General features: G+C 43.2%; 1 protein-coding gene across 1 annotated transcript in view; it reads left to right on the top strand.

Moving 5' to 3' along the window:
• DCAF12 (DDB1 and CUL4 associated factor 12) overlaps positions 1–19,017 on the top strand; it is a 37,728-nt gene extending 18,711 nt beyond the window's left edge. Inside the window, exons 3-9 of the mRNA XM_043453361.1 lie at positions 3,653–3,859; positions 4,900–4,960; positions 11,913–12,106; positions 13,047–13,112; positions 14,349–14,511; positions 16,264–16,442; positions 16,945–19,017. Coding sequence (XP_043309296.1) covers positions 3,653–3,859; positions 4,900–4,960; positions 11,913–12,106; positions 13,047–13,112; positions 14,349–14,511; positions 16,264–16,442; positions 16,945–17,103 — 1,029 coding nt within the window. The 3' untranslated portion in view covers positions 17,104–19,017. The remainder of the gene's footprint in view (positions 1–3,652; positions 3,860–4,899; positions 4,961–11,912; positions 12,107–13,046; positions 13,113–14,348; positions 14,512–16,263; positions 16,443–16,944) is intronic.
• The last annotated feature ends 436 nt before the right edge of the window (positions 19,018–19,453 follow it).

Raw genomic sequence — 19,453 nt, 5'->3', positions numbered from 1 at the left:
AAATGAAGCCTTTTCTCTTTTCCTTTTCTGGGAGGCAGAAATGGAGCCTTGTTTATTAAGGCACAGGGTTGTTTCTTATCAAATGCGTTGTCCTTAGTGTACAGAGCAGACAGTCTCTACACCAGTGCTTCTCAGACACTTCCGTGTGCTTGGAGATCTTGAGAAGCTCCAGATTCTGCTTTAGTAGGTCTAGGGTGAGGCCTGAGATCCTTGGTCTCCCGCAAGCTTCCAGACGTCCCTTTGACTGGCACAGCCCTAGATCAGTGGCCTTTAAACCTGAGGAGTCAGTAGATTCACCTGGAGACGCTTGACAGAAATTCAGTTCTACTGGCCCAAAACTCAGAACTTTCTAGTTGGAGTTTTATGGTAGCTATGGGAATTGTTTTTGCTTTGTAGTTTTTTTAAAAAAGAAAGTTTCCTAGGTTATTGTGATAAGCAGTTTGAGAATCACTGTCTGGAAGCTGACATATTATGTGTACGTTGTCCCATACAACACAAAGGTGTGAGTGGGCAGTAAATTTTGCTGTATTAAACATTTGAGGGGCTGTGTTGGTGAGGTTAGGGCTTCCCTGATGGCTCAGATGGTAAAGAATCTGCCTGCAACGGAGGAGACCCAGGTTCAACCCCTAGGTCAGGAAGATCCCCTGGAGAAGGGAATAGCTACTCACTCCAGTATCCTTGCCTTGGAGAATTCATGGACAGAAATCTGGCATTTCTGTCAGGCTATTAGAAAATAGTAAGAAACCCAATCATATTCCTTGGAAGAGCTAGCTCACAAACCCCAAGAACAGAAAGTATTCATGGATCTCAGAAGGAAACAGCTAGGAATTGGAAAGCCACTAGGAACCAGGGGTGTCCATGCTTCCTAAATTCACTGTTTCCTGTTCTCTGGGAATGGCTTTGGTAGAAAATGGGCACCCAGTTTGGTTTAGCACCACCAGCCAGTTCCATACTGCTGAGAATTTGAATGACCTAGTCTAATCTAGGCTCTGAACTGGTTCTCCCTGAGCTGGGAGGCCACCCCAGAACAGTACTGTGACCTGGACATCTGGGCTTACATCAGATGAACTCAGCTACAGGGCGCCACTCTGAACGCAGGGATGCAGGGGTCCCCCAGCGTCTTTGGGCAGGCCACAGTAAGGTGGTCACTCTTAAGTGCTTACTGTGTAGCTCCGTGTTGTTGGGGCAGGAGAGCAGAACCAGGTAAGATAAAGCCCCTGCTCTTGGAATTAAGAGGGCGTTATCAGCTTAATGGAGAAGAGAGATGAGTGGATATTTTAAAACTGTGATAAGATCTAAGTATTGTGAGTAGAGGGCTATCTTGGGAGCCTACAGGAGAGGAACTTATTCAGCCTGGACATTAAGAAATACTAGGAGAGGACATGTCTGAACTGAATCATGAAACGTAAGGACATAATGGCCAGGTAAAGAGAAGAGTAGGTGAAAGCATTTCTGGCATTGGAACAGCCAATGGATGTCCAGACAAGCCAGTAAAATCACTATATATTTTGTGTGAGTAATAATTTATAAGCAGTTCTTCCTTTTTTTTTTTTTAAATAAAAAGTTTTATTGGAGAAAAATAGAACCACCACGTACACAGGGAAAAGAGCACAAAAATTCAACTGATACAGAACTGAAAGTCACAACTACCCAATGTTGTTTGCGATTACTTTTCAATTTCTTAAATGGCTTCCCTCAATTTTTTAAATAGCCTTGCCAATTTTCAGCTGAAATAGAATCAAGTTTTCAAAAAATTAAGAGCCTCAGCGAAGGGACCAGGTTTTAAGATAACAAAGGTGACACCAAGAGTCTCCTAATAGGACCAGTTCTACCGAAAAATTCCTGAAGCACATAACTACTGAGTCTGGTAGAACAGTAGCTCAGAGACCATCAGGGATTAGTTAGAACACTGACTCAGACGGTCCAGTATTAAGCAGTTCTTTCTATAGTATAACGTCCATGGAAGGATGTGAAGCTGGAGAGATAGATAGGGTCCACGTTGAGGAGAATCTTGATGCCATGCTGAAGGGCTTGAATTTAGGGGAAAGTGAAAGTGAAGTCGCTCAGTTATGTCCGATTCTTTGTGACCCCATGGACTGAAGCCTACCAGTCTCCTCCGTCCATGGGATTTTCCAGGCAGGAGTGGGTTACCATTTCCTTCTCCAGGGGATCTTCCTGACCCAGGGATCGAACCCAGGTCTCCTGCATTGTAAGCAGACGCTTTACCGTCTAAGCCACCAGGGAAGTCAAATTTAGGGGAAGGGGAACTATTAGATATTTTTTAATGGATATGGGAGGATTTCCATTCTTTAGGAAGATGAATGATTATAGTGTGGAGTATAGTTTTGTTGATGGCCTTGCCTGAAGGCAAGTCGTGTAGAGGAGAGAGGATGAAGAAGAAGGAGCCAACTGTAAGAATATTTAGGAGGAAGTTAGGAATCTAGGGTGAATCCCAGGCTTGAGTGAGCAGGAAGATTGTGGTGGCATCAGTTGAAATGAGCAGTTTGGGGAGGAAGATAATTTGTTTTAGACACATTGAGTTTGAAAATTTGAAAATGCCTGTCAGACACATTGGTGATGGCGCCAGTTAGGTGGAGGCTCGGCCTTAAATAGTTGTCAGGGTTTACAGGTTTGGGAGTGGTTCCCCTCACTCTTCCTTTCTTTTTAAAATCCGCCCCACCCCCAGTCTCTGCTTGACCCTCTTATTCTAGCTACTCTTCCTTTTCTATTTCTCTTTTAAATTTAAGACTTACCTACGTCCTCCTTTCATAAATCGTCCTATGCAAGCAGTAGGTTGTTTATACAAAGATTTGACATGTTTTGGCTTCACTCTGAGATTTGCTGATAGAATTTTAAGTGAACCTCCTAGACTATGAGGTATATGAGGACAGAGATCATTCCTGGTAGTTAGGTTTCTCACACCTAGAACAGTTCTTGGCATTGAATTGGTGCTGACTCAGTGAGCAAATAAAGGAATGAATCATTGAATCACATAAAGAGTTTAATAATAGACTCCATTGGGGATGCCCTTTCTCTAAGACTGATCTTTTCTATCAAGCATTTCTCTGAGTTGAATTTTGGAGAATGAAAGAGGGTTGGTTTGTTACAGAAGTGGATAAGAGCATTTCAGGCAGAAGGAGCAGCATAAGCAGAGACATGGAGGCACGGAACAGATAAGCAGTTGAGACGCGAATCTCTCTTACTCTCTCCTATCTCAGGTCACTCTAGCAAACCTGGTATGGTTTATACTTATGTCTAATAGTGGTTGTGATGTGTTTTGTTTATAATTTTCTACACATGTGTTGATAAGAATTAGTGATACATGATACGGTTGCACTGGTAGAAAACCTTTCATCAGGTTCATTAGGTCCAAAGTCTAATACAGGTCTTCTTTGAAGCCATCTTTGAATGTCAGGCAGAATTTACTTCTTCCTCTTCTGTGTTTATATAACATATTATATAGCATATTATACCTATCTCTGTTATGTTTTCTTATTTACATGTTTCATTTGACTAGTGTAGCCCTGACTTTGCAGTTAGTAGACATTAATTAAATGTTTGATGGATAACTGAGTGAATGAATGGATATTTATACGCAAGGTCAGCCACACTGAAGAGAAACTTCACCTTCTTTATCTCTTTTCTCTCGTAGCTGTTTGTAGTGGATGTCCAGACAAGCCAGATCACCAAGATTCCCATTCTGAAGGACCGGGAGCCCGGCGGTGTGACTCAGCAGGGCTGCGGCATCCATGCTATCGAGCTGAATCCCTCTAGGACGCTGTTAGCCACTGGAGGAGACAACCCGAACAGTCTGGCCGTCTACCGGCTGCCTACGCTAGATCCTGTGTGTGTGGGAGATGTAAGTCTTTAAGCAGAGCCCAGCAGGTAACATGGACCTTCCTCCCGTAAGCCCTTCGGGAAGGAACAGTTTGCTTACTGCTGACTTGGGGGCTGGGGTGGGGGTGAGGAGTTGTAATGGTGAGATGTGGGTATGGAGATGTCAGAGTGGGTACAGAGAGCTTCAGATGCTGACAGAAGGGCTGTTTGATACAGGTGCGAGCAGCACACCTCAGATGCCAGCAGCAGTGGGTTGGTGTTTGAGTCCACAGTGTTTACACATTTCCTACTGCCCATGGTCAGAAGAGTTTATTATTCATTCAGCAACTAATTTTTGACCCTTCTGTGGCCAGGCATTGTTTTAGACTCTGGGGATGTAGCAGTGAATAAAAGAGACAAAGCCCCCCTGTCCTCCTGAAGCCTGTGCTCAAGTGAAGGGAGGCGTATAAGCCAACAGAAATGTACCAGCAGTAAGTCAGAGTGGGAAGTGCCACGGAGAAGAGGAAAGGCAGGCTAAAGGGAGAGAGGGTGGTGGAGGATGCTACTGCAGAGGGTAGTCGGGGAAGGCCTCTTTGATAAGAGTAACACTTGAGCAGGGAGGCTTAAAGGAAATGTGGGTACAAGCCATGCTGATGTCTGCGGAAGAGAGTTCAGAAGAGGGAAGAACATAGAGGTCGGTTCTAGCTGTTGGCCCAGGAAGCACAGGGGAGCGTGCCAGGATGAAGTTGGAGGGATGAGAGGTGGATGATGGTGTGTAGGAGCCGCAGGTAAGACATCAAGAGACAGAGTGCTGGAGCAGTGTGTGCACCGGCCGTGTTTATAGCCCGTAGGCAAGCCAGCTTCATTTCAGCTTGGAGCTTCTCAAGACACAGTTAAAGACTGTAGGATCATGCCATCTGGGTTGTGATCACCAGAGATCAAAATTGTAATTTTTACAAAGATATTTTCGTTCAGACTTTTAAGCTTTTCAGGGGTGTACGTTGTAATCCTCATTTCACTCATTTCTTTTTTCCTTTCCCCCCCTCCCCCCCACCTCCCGCACCTGTCACTCCCTCCTTGAAGGACGGACACAAGGACTGGATCTTTTCCATTGCGTGGATCAGTGACACTATGGCCGTGTCTGGTAAATTGCCCTTTTGTAAGGAATTCTGGTGTGGCAGGGAAGGAGGGAGGCTAGAAGTTAAAAAAGGGGTCATAGTGTAACTGGAAATAGCCCAATAACCAACCATCAGCCAGGGGCCAGAAAACCTTATTTCTAGTATTGTCTCTTTCTCTGACTTAGCATGTGACCTTGGATAAGTCTTGTCCCTTGTATATTCCTAATCTGGAAAGTACTGGAAGTACTGGCACACTTATTATTCATACTCTGCCTTTTTTTAAAGAGCCTGTGTGATGGCCCCTCAGCTTCAACATTTTGTTGGGATTTGCTGAGACAATAGTTCGGAGAGTGGTTTTGGAAAAGTTGTGCTCTGGAAAATATTTGGAGCAATTATCATTTTCTGTACAACTATATAATGTTGATAAAGCTGAACAGGATTGGGGAAGTTCCCCTCCCAATGGTAGAACAGTCAGGAAAAATACATGGAAATGAGTGAAGAGATACTCAAATGCTTTCTGAATACCCACAGCAGCCTAGAACGTAGGCCCAGAGTGTCAGCCAGCTTTTCTGGGTACCTGGCTTCCCAGGTGGCACAGCCAATGCAGCAGACACAGGAGATGAGGGTCAGGAAGATCCCCTGGAGGAGGAAATTGCAACCACTGCGGTATCCTTGCCTGGATAATTCCATAGACAGAGGAGTCTCAGGAGCTACGGTCCATGGGTTTGCAGAGAGTCAGACCTGACTGAGCGATGGAGCATGCCTGCATATATATGTAAAATATAATCGTCCATTCCAGATTCCCAAATTTTAAAAAATCACAGGAGTTGCTAAATTAAGTACTTGATATGTTATTTCATAGAATCATCATAACAATCCTAGAAGGTTTACATTGTCAGCCTCATTTCACAATTGAGAAGATTTAGATTCTGAAAAGCTATAATTTGCCAGAGGCTACAGAGACAGTGAGAGATGGAGTCAGGATCTGGAGTCAGGATCTGAAGCCAGCTCTCAGTTCAAAGCCCATGCTTAGAACTGCTACAAAGAAAGCTAAGGGAACATAAATGTTTCTTTCTTCGGGTTTTTTGCAAGGCAATAGAAAACAGCAAGGAAGGAAGGAGAAGTCTAATGGACAAACATAGTCACAGTTCAAAAATTTTCAGTAGCGGTTCAGAAGCTTTTGGATTCCCTGTCATTTGTCTTCCCAAGAAATGAGAGCTCCTGGAGGGCAAAGACTGAATCGTGGCCCCTCTATAGGGACTATGTGTATGACAGTAAGCTGAACTAAATGGGGTTGTTGGGAGCCAGGACATGACTTTTTTGGAGAGCTTTCCTTCTCTTTTTTAATATATCCTGGGAGTGTTCTGTGTTTTCAGGCTGATAGCTTCCAAGGCTACATTTTGTGAACAGTAAGCAGGTTTTAAGAATACTGGCTCTGAAATAGGAACAGACTCACAAATATAGAATACAAACATATGGTTACCAAAGCAGAGAGGGAGGGAGTCGGGACAGATTAAGGGGATGGGATTAACTGATACAAACTACTGTATATAAAATAAAAAAGCAACAAGGATATACTGTATAGCAGAGGGTATTATGCTCAGTATCTTATAATAACCTATAATGGAATATCATCTGCAAAAATACTGAGTCATTATGTTATCTACCTGAAATTAGTATTATAAATCAGTTATATTTCAGTTTAAAAAGAAGAAAGAATATTGACTCTGAGAGAACTATACTCTGAAAACTGTACAACATTTATGAAGGAAATTGAAAATGTTGTAAAGGAAAGGAAAGATATATCCTATGGTCTTGGATTAGAGGAATTAATGCTGTTAAAATATCTGTATTTCCCTAAGCAATCTACAGATATAATGCAATCCTTATCAGAATACCCATGACATTTTTTCATCAAACTAGAGCAGTCCTAAAATGTATATGGAACCACAAAAGACCCCAAATTGCTAGAGCAATTTTTTTTTTAAATTTTGTTTGTTTACGTGCTTTTGGCTGCTTTGGGTCTTCGTTGCCGTACACAGGCTTTTTCTAGTTGCAGAGAGTGGGGGCTACTCTTCGTTGCAGTGTGCAGGCTTCCCATTGTGGTGGCTTTTCTTATTGTGGAGCATGGGCTCTAAGCACTTGGGCTCAGTAGTTCTGGCTCTTGGGCTCTAGAGGACAGCCTCAGTAGTTGTAGCACATGGGTGTAGTTGCTCCATGGCATGTGAAATCTTCCTGGACCAGGGATCAATGCGGGTGGATTCTCATCCACTACCACCAGGGCAGTCCTGCCAGAGCAATCGTGAGATAAAAAAGAACAAAGCTAGAGATAGCATGCCCCCTGACTTCAGACTAAACTACAAAGCTGTGGTCATTGAAATTGCATGGTGCTGGCACAGGAAGACACTCAGAGATCAATGGGACAGAACAAAGAAGTTAGCTCGTCAGTAAATCTGTGGCAAAGCACATACAATGGAGAAAAACCAGTCTTCTCAATGAGAAGTGCTGGGAAAACTGGACAGCTATATGTAAAAGAAGGAAATTATTGATAGCACATTTTCTCACACCAATATACTAAACTAAACTCAAAGTGGATTAAAGACATAAATGTAAGACTGGAAACCATGAAACTCCTAGAAAACATAGAACACTCTTTAATATAAATCATAGCAGCGTCTTATTTGATCTCCTGAGGCAAAGGAAACAGCCAAAAAAGACCACCTATGGAATGGGAGAAAATGTTTGCAAATGATATGACCAGTAAGGATTAATATCTAAAACATATAAACAGCTCGTACAACTCTATAAAAAAAATTAACAGCCCAGTTAAAAATTGGTCAGGGAACATCCCTGGTGGTGCAGTGGGTAAGAATCCACCTGCCAATGTAGGGGATACAGGTTCAGTCCCTGGTCGGGGAACTAAGATCCCAGAGGCTGAGGAGCAATGCAGCAGACACAGGAGATGAGGGTCAGGAAGATCCCCTGGAGGAGGAAATTGCAACCACTCCGGTATCCTTGCCTGGATAATTCCCGTGTGCTCCGGAGCCCCACAGCTGGAGGATCCCTGCACCACAACCAACAGTGCCACATGAGGCGGTGAGAATCCCATGGGCCACAACCGAGACCCAAAGCAGCCAAAGTAGCATTTAATAAAATAGGTAGCCGTGGAATTCCCTGGCAGTCCAGTGGTTAGGACTCCGCTTTCACTGCCAAGGGCGCAAGTTCAGGTCCTGGGTGGGGAACTAAAATCTCACAAGCCACGTGGCACATCCAAAAAGCTAAAACAGGTAATGACAAGGACCTATTATTTAGCACAGGGAACTCTGCTCAATATATTGTAATAACCTAAATGGGAAAAGAATTTGAAAAAGAACAGATATGTATATATGTAACTGAATCACTTTGCTGTACAGTTGAAAGTAACACAATACTGTTAATCAACTATATTCCAATGTAAAGTAAAAATTAAAAACAAGATGTAATATACACAATGGACTATTACTCAGCTATTAAAAAAGAATGAAATTCTGCCATTTTCAACACCATGGATGGACCTGGAGGGTATTATGCTTAGTGAAATAAGTCAGTGAAAGACAAAAACTCATCACTGGAATGTGGAATCCAAAAATAAAATGAATGTATAAAAACAAACAGTTTCACAGAAAAAGAGAATAAACTAGTGGCTACCAGTGGGGAGAGAGCTGGGGCGAGATAGAAGTATGGAATTGAGTACAAACTACTGTGTATAAAATAAGCAACAGGGATATATTGTGCAGTACAAGGAAATATGGCTATTATTTTATAATGACCTTAAATGGAGTATAATCTATAAAAATATTGAATCACTGTGCTGTATACCTGAAACAAATATAATATTGTAAATCAACTAATACTGTAGTAAAAAATTAAAATCTAGGGACTTCCCTGGTGGTCCAGTGGTTAAGACTTCCAATGCAGGGAGCACTGGTTTAATCCATAATTAGGGAAGAGCCCATATGCTTCATGGAGTGGCCAAAAAAAAAAAAGAAAGATTAAAATCTAAAATCTAAATCTAAAATTTAATCTAAAATTAAAATCTAAAAATCTATCTTTAATCTAAAAGATAAAATCTAAATCTCAATAGAAATCTCATCTTCTATTGAGACTTTAATTACGATAATATAGAACATACCTTCCTTATAAACTGTAGAATAAGTAAAACCTCTACATACACAACAAAAACCCATCAATGTTCCTAATATATAATTTTGCCATCTAAATTGAGGAAATACAGCTTTGTACAAATAATAATCTTCAAATGCTGTGTTCTCCAAATTGTTGCATATTGAAAGTAGCTTGTGTTTCAGTTTCCTGATCATCCAAATAAGTTGGTACTCTTTGCTACCCTAATGATGGAGATGTCCTGTGACATGCTGATGACATATCGTAGGATACACAAGACCACATACAATTATGGAAGCTAAAGAGTAAAATCACAGTATACATTTTAAAACCATAATATGTGCGGAGACAATAAGAAACCTAATTTGGAGGAGTGATATATAAAGATTGAGAAACTGCCTCAAAATTTTGCAGTAATAATTAGCTCAGTTGCGAATATCAATAGCTCCAACATTCGGCTGTGCAGGAGGGCAGGGGGAAGATTTTTCCGGGGGAACTTCCCTGGCAGTTCAGTGGTTGAGACTCCACATTTCAGCTGCAGGGGGCCTGGGTTTGATCCTTGGTTGGCATCCTAAGATCCCATAATCTGCACAGTGCAGTAAGAAAAAAAAGCTGTTGAATTTTCAGTTATGCTTCATTTACATCCAAATCAGGAATTTCGTACTCTGAGAGGTCACATCAGCAAGAAAGTCCAGATAGTTTTAAGTCAATGTAGATGTCTTATTTCATTGGGTATAAACAAGGTTCTATTATTTACCAAAAAAGAATGTTTGATGTACCATTAACATTAAAATAGGTTTTGCTGCATTAAAAAAAAGAATAGTGGCTCTGATAATAAAAGACCTGAATTTGAATCCTGGTCATACCGCTTATTAGCATAAAGGACAAGTTATTTAAGCCTTTTTAAGACTTGGGTTTAAACATGGATAATGATTATACATACTTTAAAGGGTCATTGGGAAGATCAAATGATACAGTGTTTAGTGGCTGCCATAGTGAAAATGCTCAATACTTGTTAACCAGTGTTAATGTTCACATTTGATGAACATCAACCCCTTGATGATGAACATTTCCCTCAGATTCAGGGTATTCAAACTCATCATCTCCCTCCCAGGACCACACCTCTCCCTACCATTGACATATTGATAAATGCTCCTGCCTTCTACCTAGGCACACAGCAAGGGAACTAAGACTGTTCAGTCTCCATTGATTACCAAGCCCTGTTGATATGATTTTCTAAAATATCTCTTACACCCATCAATTTATTTTCTGTCTTCTCTGGGTGCTCATCATCTATCTTTTGAATTACCCCAATGTTCTTCTGTGTTTTCTCTCCAATTCTAGTCTTATCTCCTCTAATCTAATCTTCATGTTGCTGCCAGATTAGTTCTTTAAATAAATTTTTCCTTACTGCAAAAGTAACATATGTTTGTTATAAGAATTTTAAAAATTCAAATAAAAAAGGAAAGCATTACCCACACAATCTCTGCCTAGAGATAGCCACTGTTGACATTTTTTTTTTTTTCTTTTTTTTTTTTTTTTTCACTGTTGACATTTTTAAATACATCTTGCTAGTTTTTTTTTTTCAGTACCTATTCCAGTTGTTAAAATGGAATCATTACTAGGTTAAAATAGGATCATTTAGAAGGATAGATAGATGTATGTTACACCACGTATAAGAAAACGATGATGGTAGACTCTAGATGTGAGTATATAATTCATTGTAAAATTCTTTCAACATTTCAACATGCTTGACATTTTTCATAATAAAGCTTGTGGTGTTTTATTTTTTGAACTTGCATTATCACTCTTAAGTAGTTCTCTAGATGTGCCCTTCTCTCGGTGGCCTTTTCTGGATTTCACACACATTGAACCCTCTGTTTTGAACCTCTGTCCACAGACCTTATGGTGCAAATTGAGTAATATTTCTCCCATGTTAGACAGTTTTTACTGTGAAGTATTCAGGAGATTTAAAGTGTGGGAGGGGCACCTTCTGGTCTGAATGGAATGTTGGCAAATATTGATACTGAAAGGAATTTGAAAATTTTTTTAATGGTTCTTGATATACTGTTTTATATCTATCCAAGAGACCCGTTTTAAGTGCTTCATTATTATTTCCTAAGGGAAACAATTTATGTTATTAAACACTCATCTTAGTAGAACAGTCATTCTTAATTCAGGGGTTGTGGTCCATTTAAGGGGCCTAGGAACCTCCCTGAAGTTGAGTGTGCAATGTAGATCTTTGGTGTATTTTTCTAGAGAAAGAAGTCTTTAGCATTCCTAAGTCTGAAGAAGGGGTACTGTGACTCCAGAAATGTTAAGCACCACTGATCTAGAGTGGAGATCACCTGTGCATTCACGCCCCAGTAAGCTGAGCATTTGGCTTGGAACATTATTGAGCTTTGTCAAATGTATTATGTTCTCTTTTGAAAAGTCTCACCAACCACATTACACTTAGAGGTTACATTTTGGGACTTCCCTGGCAGTGCAGTGGTTAAGACTCTGCGCTTCCAATGCACGGGGTACAGATTCGATTCCTGGTTGGGGAACTAAGATCCCACAGGTTGTGGGACAGGCATGGTAAAAAATATACATATATATGCCTATATATTAACTCCTAACTTGAGTTGAATCATCCTCCCAGTGTAGCTGTTAAAATGCATACTGCTGTTTGTTTTGGTCTGGGCCACTGGCCAGACTTGCACACATGTGAACATGGTGCTCGGAGAACTAGGCTAAGAAAGTCCTTTTGGCTTCCGTGGGAGTGTCTCGTGGCGAGCTGGTATGTCTGATGCCCGTGGTCTCCTCTCCCGGCAGGCTCGCGCGATGGTTCTATGGGACTCTGGGAGGTGACCGAGGACGTGCTGACCAAAAGCGACGCAAGGCGCAATGTGTCACAAGTCCCTGTGTATTCTCACATCACTCACAAGGCCTTAAAGGACATCCCCAAGGAGGACACAAACCCTGACAACTGCAAGGTCCGGGCCCTGGCCTTCAACAACAGGAACAAGGTAGGAGCTTGCCAGAGGCCCCTGAAGCCTATTCCCCCCACTTCAGTTCCTTGGCTTATGTCTTGGAAGATGCGCTTCCCTTCTCTTTTCCCGAGTCAGAGCTTACTGCATAATTCGGTTCTGAGCCCAAGCAGCATCTCTTAAAGACTGAGGGATGCTCAGTAACAATCTCTCTCTGAGAAAGATGATAACTAAAATTATGAAACCTACCCCTTGCAGTGAGTATTCTCTGCCTGGTTCATGTCTGTTAACCTCTCAGTTTCCCCAGGGCCATTCTGACCTGTCTCTCATCTGCACGTGACCTTGCAGGTGCTCTATTTTGGGTATGATTTTCCTACATGCAGTCACTTTCTTCTCTCTTGTATTCAGTTCCTTTTCATTCTTCACAGCCTCTTCTCAATGCTTCCATCAAGTCTAATCATCTGAGTCAGATCTCCTGAAACTGAACTATTAAGTAGACTGCTGGTTTGAAGACCCAGACTCATAAGAGAAGAAAGGCTTTTCCCACAGTTTGAGGGCTAGTTCCCTTAGCCTCCCATCTCTCATCCATATTTAGGGGTTAGGGGTAGATGGATCTCCTACCTTAGACCCTCTACTTAGAGCAGCTCTCACACTGAGACTTATAAAACTGGCTTTCATGTGTGTGCTCTGTTCTAACTGTCAAACAGGATGTGATGTGTATGATTGTATGCTACTGGCTTTTTGAACCTTGGGTGTCTCCGTTCAAGCCTGGACTAGCTTCTTGGGTTCTCTCAAGAAGCAGCCTTGCTTTACTATGCTGTCCAGCTGCATTTCATAGGGTGAGACGAGGGGCTGATAATCTTTGGCACCATCGCGGGATCCAAGTGAGGAATGGAGGGTCCCATCCTGCAGGTATTCTCCTGCTTACTGTTGTATGTGAGTTGCTGTGCGTATGACCTGTTTTTCATTGCTTTTGCAGGAATTGGGAGCAGTATCGCTGGATGGCTACTTTCATCTCTGGAAGGCTGAAAATACCCTATCTAAGGTGTGATGAACATGACTTAGTAGTTTCACCTTAAAGTTAAAATACTGTAATCTTGTGAATTATTCATTCTTATCTAAAACATGAATTCTTGAAGTGTCTGGACATGTGATCACATGGTACATGAACTTCTGAGCCTAGCCTGCCTCTTTTGAAAATCTTTTAAAGAAGTCAGTGGGGTGATGCTTTCACATTGTTCCCATTGCAAGGGCTTGCTGAGAGACTCCTTAACTGGCAGTCTTCCATTCCACAATGCATTTCAGTATTTGCTTATGGATTGTGGACTATTTGCAACATTGTCAGGGCAGGCAAACCTAAATGTTAGGAGTCGTTGACAAAAATCTATTAGGAGAAGTCTTCTCCAAAATAATCATGTTAAGGTATGGGTGTTGGTTGCTTAGTCATGTCCCAACTCTTTGCAACCCCGTGGGCTATAGCCTGCCAGGCTTCTCTGTCCATGGAATTCTCCAGACAAGAACACTGGAGTGGGTTGCCATTTCTTTTTCCAATGCAAGGTATGAGTTTACAATATTTGCAAGCAGCTTTTGCCTAAAGCTAAACGTACCCGTGAATCCTTTGCTCTGTTCTTGTCCCAGAGGCCTTTGAGACTTATTCCTTCTTTGATGGAATCTCTTTCAAGAGGAAGCAGAGCTCCAGGAATTACTGATTCCTTCATGTCACAGGAGCGTTTGTGCTCCACCACTCTTGCTGGGTGCCTCAGCTGCAGTGGGCTCTGAAGATTGGCTAAATGATAAGGGTCCAGGGTCAGCGCCTATTGGGCTGCCTGGGGTTGAGCAGAGCCACGAGTATGCTCTCTGTAGTGTAAGCTGCCACACAGTGGGGGATTTAGGCTGCAGGTCGCCAGAAACAAGGTCCCCTAGCTGAAGCTCGGTGAGAAGGTTGGGCTCTTCCTGGCAGAGAAAGCAGATGGGCCCTTGCCTTTAGTGCCCTGGAGTTATCCCTGGAAACAGCCTGTGGTGTTTGGCCTTTCTCTCTGCTTCTTATGATTTAATTCCAGCTTGACCTTTTCCCCTAACCAGCCTCTCCAGTACCTAGATCTTGTTTACTATCACCACCTTTGTTTCTCTGACATACCTGGGGATGGAGCAGTGTGTCTTTTGATCTCTGACTGCGTGTCTTGTGGGTGAGGACAGCCCACAGGGGCGGGCAGCAGAGGACAGCGCCCTTCCGTATACGCTCTGGTGTTACCACGGTGACCTTTCTCCTCTCTGTTTTCAGCTCCTCTCCACCAAACTGCCATATTGCCGTGAAAATGTGTGCCTGGCCTATGGTAATGAGTGGTCAGTCTATGCAGTGGGCTCCCAAGCTCACGTCTCTTTCTTGGATCCGCGGCAGCCATCATACAACGTCAAGTCTGTCTGCTCCAGGGAGCGAGGCAGCGGTAAGAGCCCTGTGTGCCCCTCAGGCTTACAGCTGCATCGCCGTTGGTTTTTGCCCTTCTGTTTCTATACTGGTTTCCAGACAAGTACAGTGATCTTTATGAAGGTGTTTGGTGACACAGAGGGGAGCTGGAATGCCTGCGTGGCAGCCAAGCTTCAAACACTTTAGACAAATGTGTGGTCACAGAAGCCTTTGATGGAAACCAGTCGTCAGGATATTGGTGGTTTCCGTGCTCCCTCACATCACCCTGCTCTCTTTCCTGTTAGTTTCTTTGTTGGAGCTCTGCCTGAACTAGGAAATTCATTTTATGCTAAGGGATGATGCAGTAGACTGAGGGGGATTTTGCAGAGGGCGGTGAGGAAACTTCTGGGGGTGATAATGTTATTTTGGTTGTGGTGATGGTGTCGTGGATATATACATATATTAAAACTTCACATTGTGTACTTTGACTGCAGTGCATTGTATATTGATTGTATGTCAATAAAGATAAAGAAGATATTTAGTTCTGGCCACTGGATGAACTAGACTTCAAAACCCCACCACCACCAGTCTTTAATAGCATATTCTCTCAGAGGGCACCCTCATTCTTTATTGAGGAATAAAAAGGCATGTTTGTACTGTACTTAAAGATTTCAGAATACTTTTGTCAGCCGTCTCATTTCATCTTACCAAGAACCCTGTGGGAGGCAGTTTATACCCCATTTTATAGAGGAGGAGACTAGGACCCGTATCGGTTAAATAACTTGCCCAACGTCATCACACTGGTTGGTGGGGGAACAGCCCAGGGACCAGAATCCAGAGGATCCAGTTTAACAAAGTGTGTTTTCTTCTTATCTCTCCTTAGTCCCCCTTCTCATGCAAAAACGTGGCTGCCATTAAAAGGCACTGCATGGATTACACTTTAGCTTCTCTCTTTCAAGTAGTATTTATTTTCATGCAAATGTTGCAGATATGGCCTTTGTTTTCGGCTTGTTTGTTTTCAGTTATCTTTGAAATACTTACATTTCAGGACTGAGAGTAACTGTGTGTAAGTAAGGGAAAGAGTAAATCGCCTTGGCAGGAATGATGTCTGCAGTGAAGAGATTTTGGTTACTGTTACAGAAGTGGCATTCAAACCTAGTAAGGAGATACTGATTTCACAAATACTAATGAGACCTCTTCAAATCACATGCTCTTATTTAATCAACAGATGCAGCAGATGTGTTTTCCCTGTGACCCAAAGGGATTAGGTGACTTGTCTTAAATTCACAAGTCAGAGACTGTGCACCTTTGAGTCTTGAGTTCTAGGCTATTTGCCACTTTCCTAACACAGTTAATACCAGATAAAGACGTCTTGCCGTGCCATGGTAGTGGTTTTAGGTCAAATACAAGAAAGTCCCTTGTTAATGTAATGATTTATAAATATGCACATTACCCTCAGCTTCAGTGCAGGTTAGAAACATAGAATGGAGACGAGCTCAGAGTGATGATGGATGACTTCAGAGTGAGCCAAGGGGAGGCAAGAAGGTTCAGGGCAGACTTGCAGTCCTAGGCCACAAGCATCTCAGGCATCATCAGGCGCCTCTCTGAGGCTTATGGGAAGGTTCCTGTTAGTGTGCGGATGGCCAGTGTGGCATCACGGTGCTCCGGCTTGTGCATGAGCTAGGTCTGCCACAGGAAAGGTGCTGTGGGATGTCGGGGTGGCGTGTGAACTCAGTGCCAGAGAAATTCAGGCTCGCAGATCCGATCGCCCTTTTCCTTTTCTCTCTCTCAGGGATCCGGTCGGTGAGCTTCTACGAGCACATCATCACTGTGGGCACAGGGCAGGGCTCCCTGCTGTTCTATGACATCCGGGCTCAGAGGTTCCTGGAAGAGAAGCTCTCAGCTTGTTACGGGTCCAAGCCCAAACTCGCAGGAGAGAACCTGAAACTAACAACTGGCAAAGGCTGGCTGGTGAGTAAGCCCAGGCCTCACATGGCTACCGGCCAGTGACAGAAACGGAGTCCTTACACTCCCACCCCTGCTAAGACGTCATAGTATTTCACTAGTAAGAGGCAGATCAAGGTGATTTTTGTTTCTGTGTCTGCACATCCATGGGAAAACTGAGGCCCAAAAGACAAACTAGTTGACCTAGGATAACCCGCAGGTGATAACAGCCAGAAGGAGAAGGAGCCCCCCCCAGAGACTGCCAGTAAATTATTAAAGCACTGGTTCCAGCAGTCCTGAGAAGACCTTAGGCTTGTATAGCACTTTTTCACCCTACTTGGCTCCTCCCTAACGTCATTTGGAAAAATGGGGCCCCAAGTCCATGAGCACCAGTCTCCTGGGATCCAGTGATAGATAACAAGACCTTCTCCTCTCAAGGGGCCCAGAAAGCATCCTTGTCCCTTCTTTTGCCTTTTCTGCCCTTCTGGCAAGTGCTAACAGAGTCTCTTTTTTTTTTTTTTCCCCATAGAATCATGATGAAACCTGGAGGAATTACTTTTCAGACATTGATTTCTTCCCCAATGCTGTTTACACCCACTGCTACGACTCGTCCGGAACGAAACTCTTTGTGGCAGGAGGTCCCCTCCCTTCAGGGCTCCATGGAAACTATGCTGGGCTCTGGAGTTAATGACAACCAACTCTCTCCCCAAATGCAGAGATTTACACTAACTTCCATCTTCAGTTTCCATTTCTTCTTTTGGTTTTTTTCCAATTGTGTGAGGCCCTCATATTTTAGTGGGAACACCAGAGTTTGCCTATGCTTTAGGCACTTGACAAGAAGAACCTCTGTACAGAAATTTAAAGGACTTTTTGTTTTTTTGTTTCGTTTTTTCTTTTTTTGGTAAGCAGACTTTAACTTTCCTATCTTTTTTCTTTCTGGCTTCTCAACCAGACATTGTTAATTCCTGTTTGTATTTTTTCTTTAAGTGACACACACTCTCCCCTCTCTGGGTTCCTTAGGTTGACATAGTCATCCTCACCCTTACTTCACTCTTGAGAGGTAGGGCTCCTTTATAATTATACAGTTGCTGTCCTAGACTTTCTGTGAAAGTTTGGGGGCTGTGTGTGTGGTGTGTGTGTGTGAGATAGAACTTGTGTGCCTGTAAGTACCGTGTGTCATTGAAGTTACCTGGAGTGAGGATTACTGTAATTAAAATATTTATAAAAGAAACAACTTTATTCACAGAGTCTAGCTTTGGGACTGGTCTTTATCTTGTTTTGTAAAGTCTGACACTGATTATAGGAAGTAAAAATAGAAAGGAAAACAAACCACCAGTAGGAAACCCTTTGAATTCGATTGAAAGCTTCCTGGGCCTCTGACGCCAGGACTGCAAAGTAACCCATCTCCCACCTGCCCCTCCTCTTCTGTGTGACCCCCGGGGAGGACATTTCTGTGTATGTGTCACTTCCACTTCAGTTTCCCATCTGGTCCAGTCCGCGGCCACTCCCCCCAAAACAGCAGAGTCTCAGTTCAGAATGCGGCTCTGGCAGTTGCAGAAGGCCTAGTGGGACTTGGTAAAAAGAATTTCCATTCCAACCTCCCTCTCCCTCCTCTCAGACAAGACCTGATATGGTTCCTCAGGGACCTGGAATGGGAGACCTCAGGTCTGCTAAAATTCACATGCTTCGGTCCCTTTGGCTTTGAGGAGAAACTTCTTTGCCTTTCTTCTAATCTCCCCAGCGGGTTTTGCGTTTGTTTTTTAAAACGGGTTCAGTTCAGGAGGGTGGGGATGAGCAGGGGCTTTATCTGTGTGTAGTGAGTGCCTCGTGTGTGGAATGTGTGTTTTCTGAAGACAGTGGAGCCACTCTTGGCTCAGCCCTGGGATGGCGACGGGGTGGCCTATAGCCAGCAGCCTTGTGCATGTAAAAGCAGCGATGTGATCAGTGATTTGTTCCGCCCTTGAACTGTGTAGTGTGAGGTTTTTGAACTTGCCGGCAACTGACTCCTTGCTTTTTTATGCATCATATTGCAGATGAGAGCTGTTCCCACCCCCACATTCCTCCACCACTCTAAGCACATGCTCTGTTTCTGGTAGCAGCCCATTCTGGGGGAAAGAAGTCATATTTCTGCACTTCTGTCCAAGTCGCTTTCCTAGTTGTCCCCCCTGCTCTGGGTGTAACTGAGGAGATTGAAAAAAAAAAAGTATCTTCTATTTGGTGATGGGGGGCTAATGGGGAGGGGAGACAGCAAGTCCACCCTGTATAGTGTTGCAAGGCATACACCACAGGTTCTAGAATTCTCATCTTCTAACCTAGAGACATAGGTGCTATAAACAGTGAATTAAGCAAAATGCTGGATGCTACAGATCTTTTAATTGTCTTAATTTTTTTCTATTATTAAACTACAAGCTGTAGATTTCTTAGTTCTCACAGAACTCATTTTAAACCTACTTGTATAAAAAAATAATTTTAGGATGTTTTTGTACTGTTGCCAGACCCTCTTCTGTGATGGGTAATGCGTTTGATTGTTTGAGGTTTTGTTTTTCAAAATGTAGCACTTGACTTTTTGCCAAGTAAAAATAAATAAATATTCCAGTGCAAAGTGGTTTGAGTATGTGTAGCCAAGAGGCAGCAGGAAAAAGGTCCCCAGTGACTGGTTGGAAGGCCAGTTTGGGATTCTCGGATTGCTTGAAGCAGAACACAGGAGTTCCCTCAAGGGTAAAGGCGGGTCAAGGGCAAACACACAGACACTAATACCTGCTTCCTCTTGGTCCCCAACCCTGGCCCAGGAGCAGTTGCTCCGGAGTCCAGTTGAGAGTAGGCATGCCTGGAGGAAGTGGTGTGGTGCTTGGAGAAAAGCAGAGACTGATGGAGGGAGCATGCTAGTCCTTGCTCTGAGTGACTGGATGAGCAAAGTGACCAGCTCCTCTTACATAAACCGGGGATGGTGATGGGCCCCATCTGCTTCAGTGGGGGGGACTGAGAATGACTGAAAGTGCCCCAGGAACAGGCTTTCATTTTGTCAAAGTTGGAACCGT

This window comes from Cervus canadensis, chromosome 30 (genome assembly GCF_019320065.1).
Source record: "Cervus canadensis isolate Bull #8, Minnesota chromosome 30, ASM1932006v1, whole genome shotgun sequence".
In the NCBI taxonomy this organism is placed as follows: Eukaryota; Metazoa; Chordata; class Mammalia; order Artiodactyla; family Cervidae; genus Cervus; species Cervus canadensis.
The sequence above is the reverse complement of the archived record's forward strand: the minus strand, read 5'-3'. Positions and strand labels throughout refer to the sequence as shown.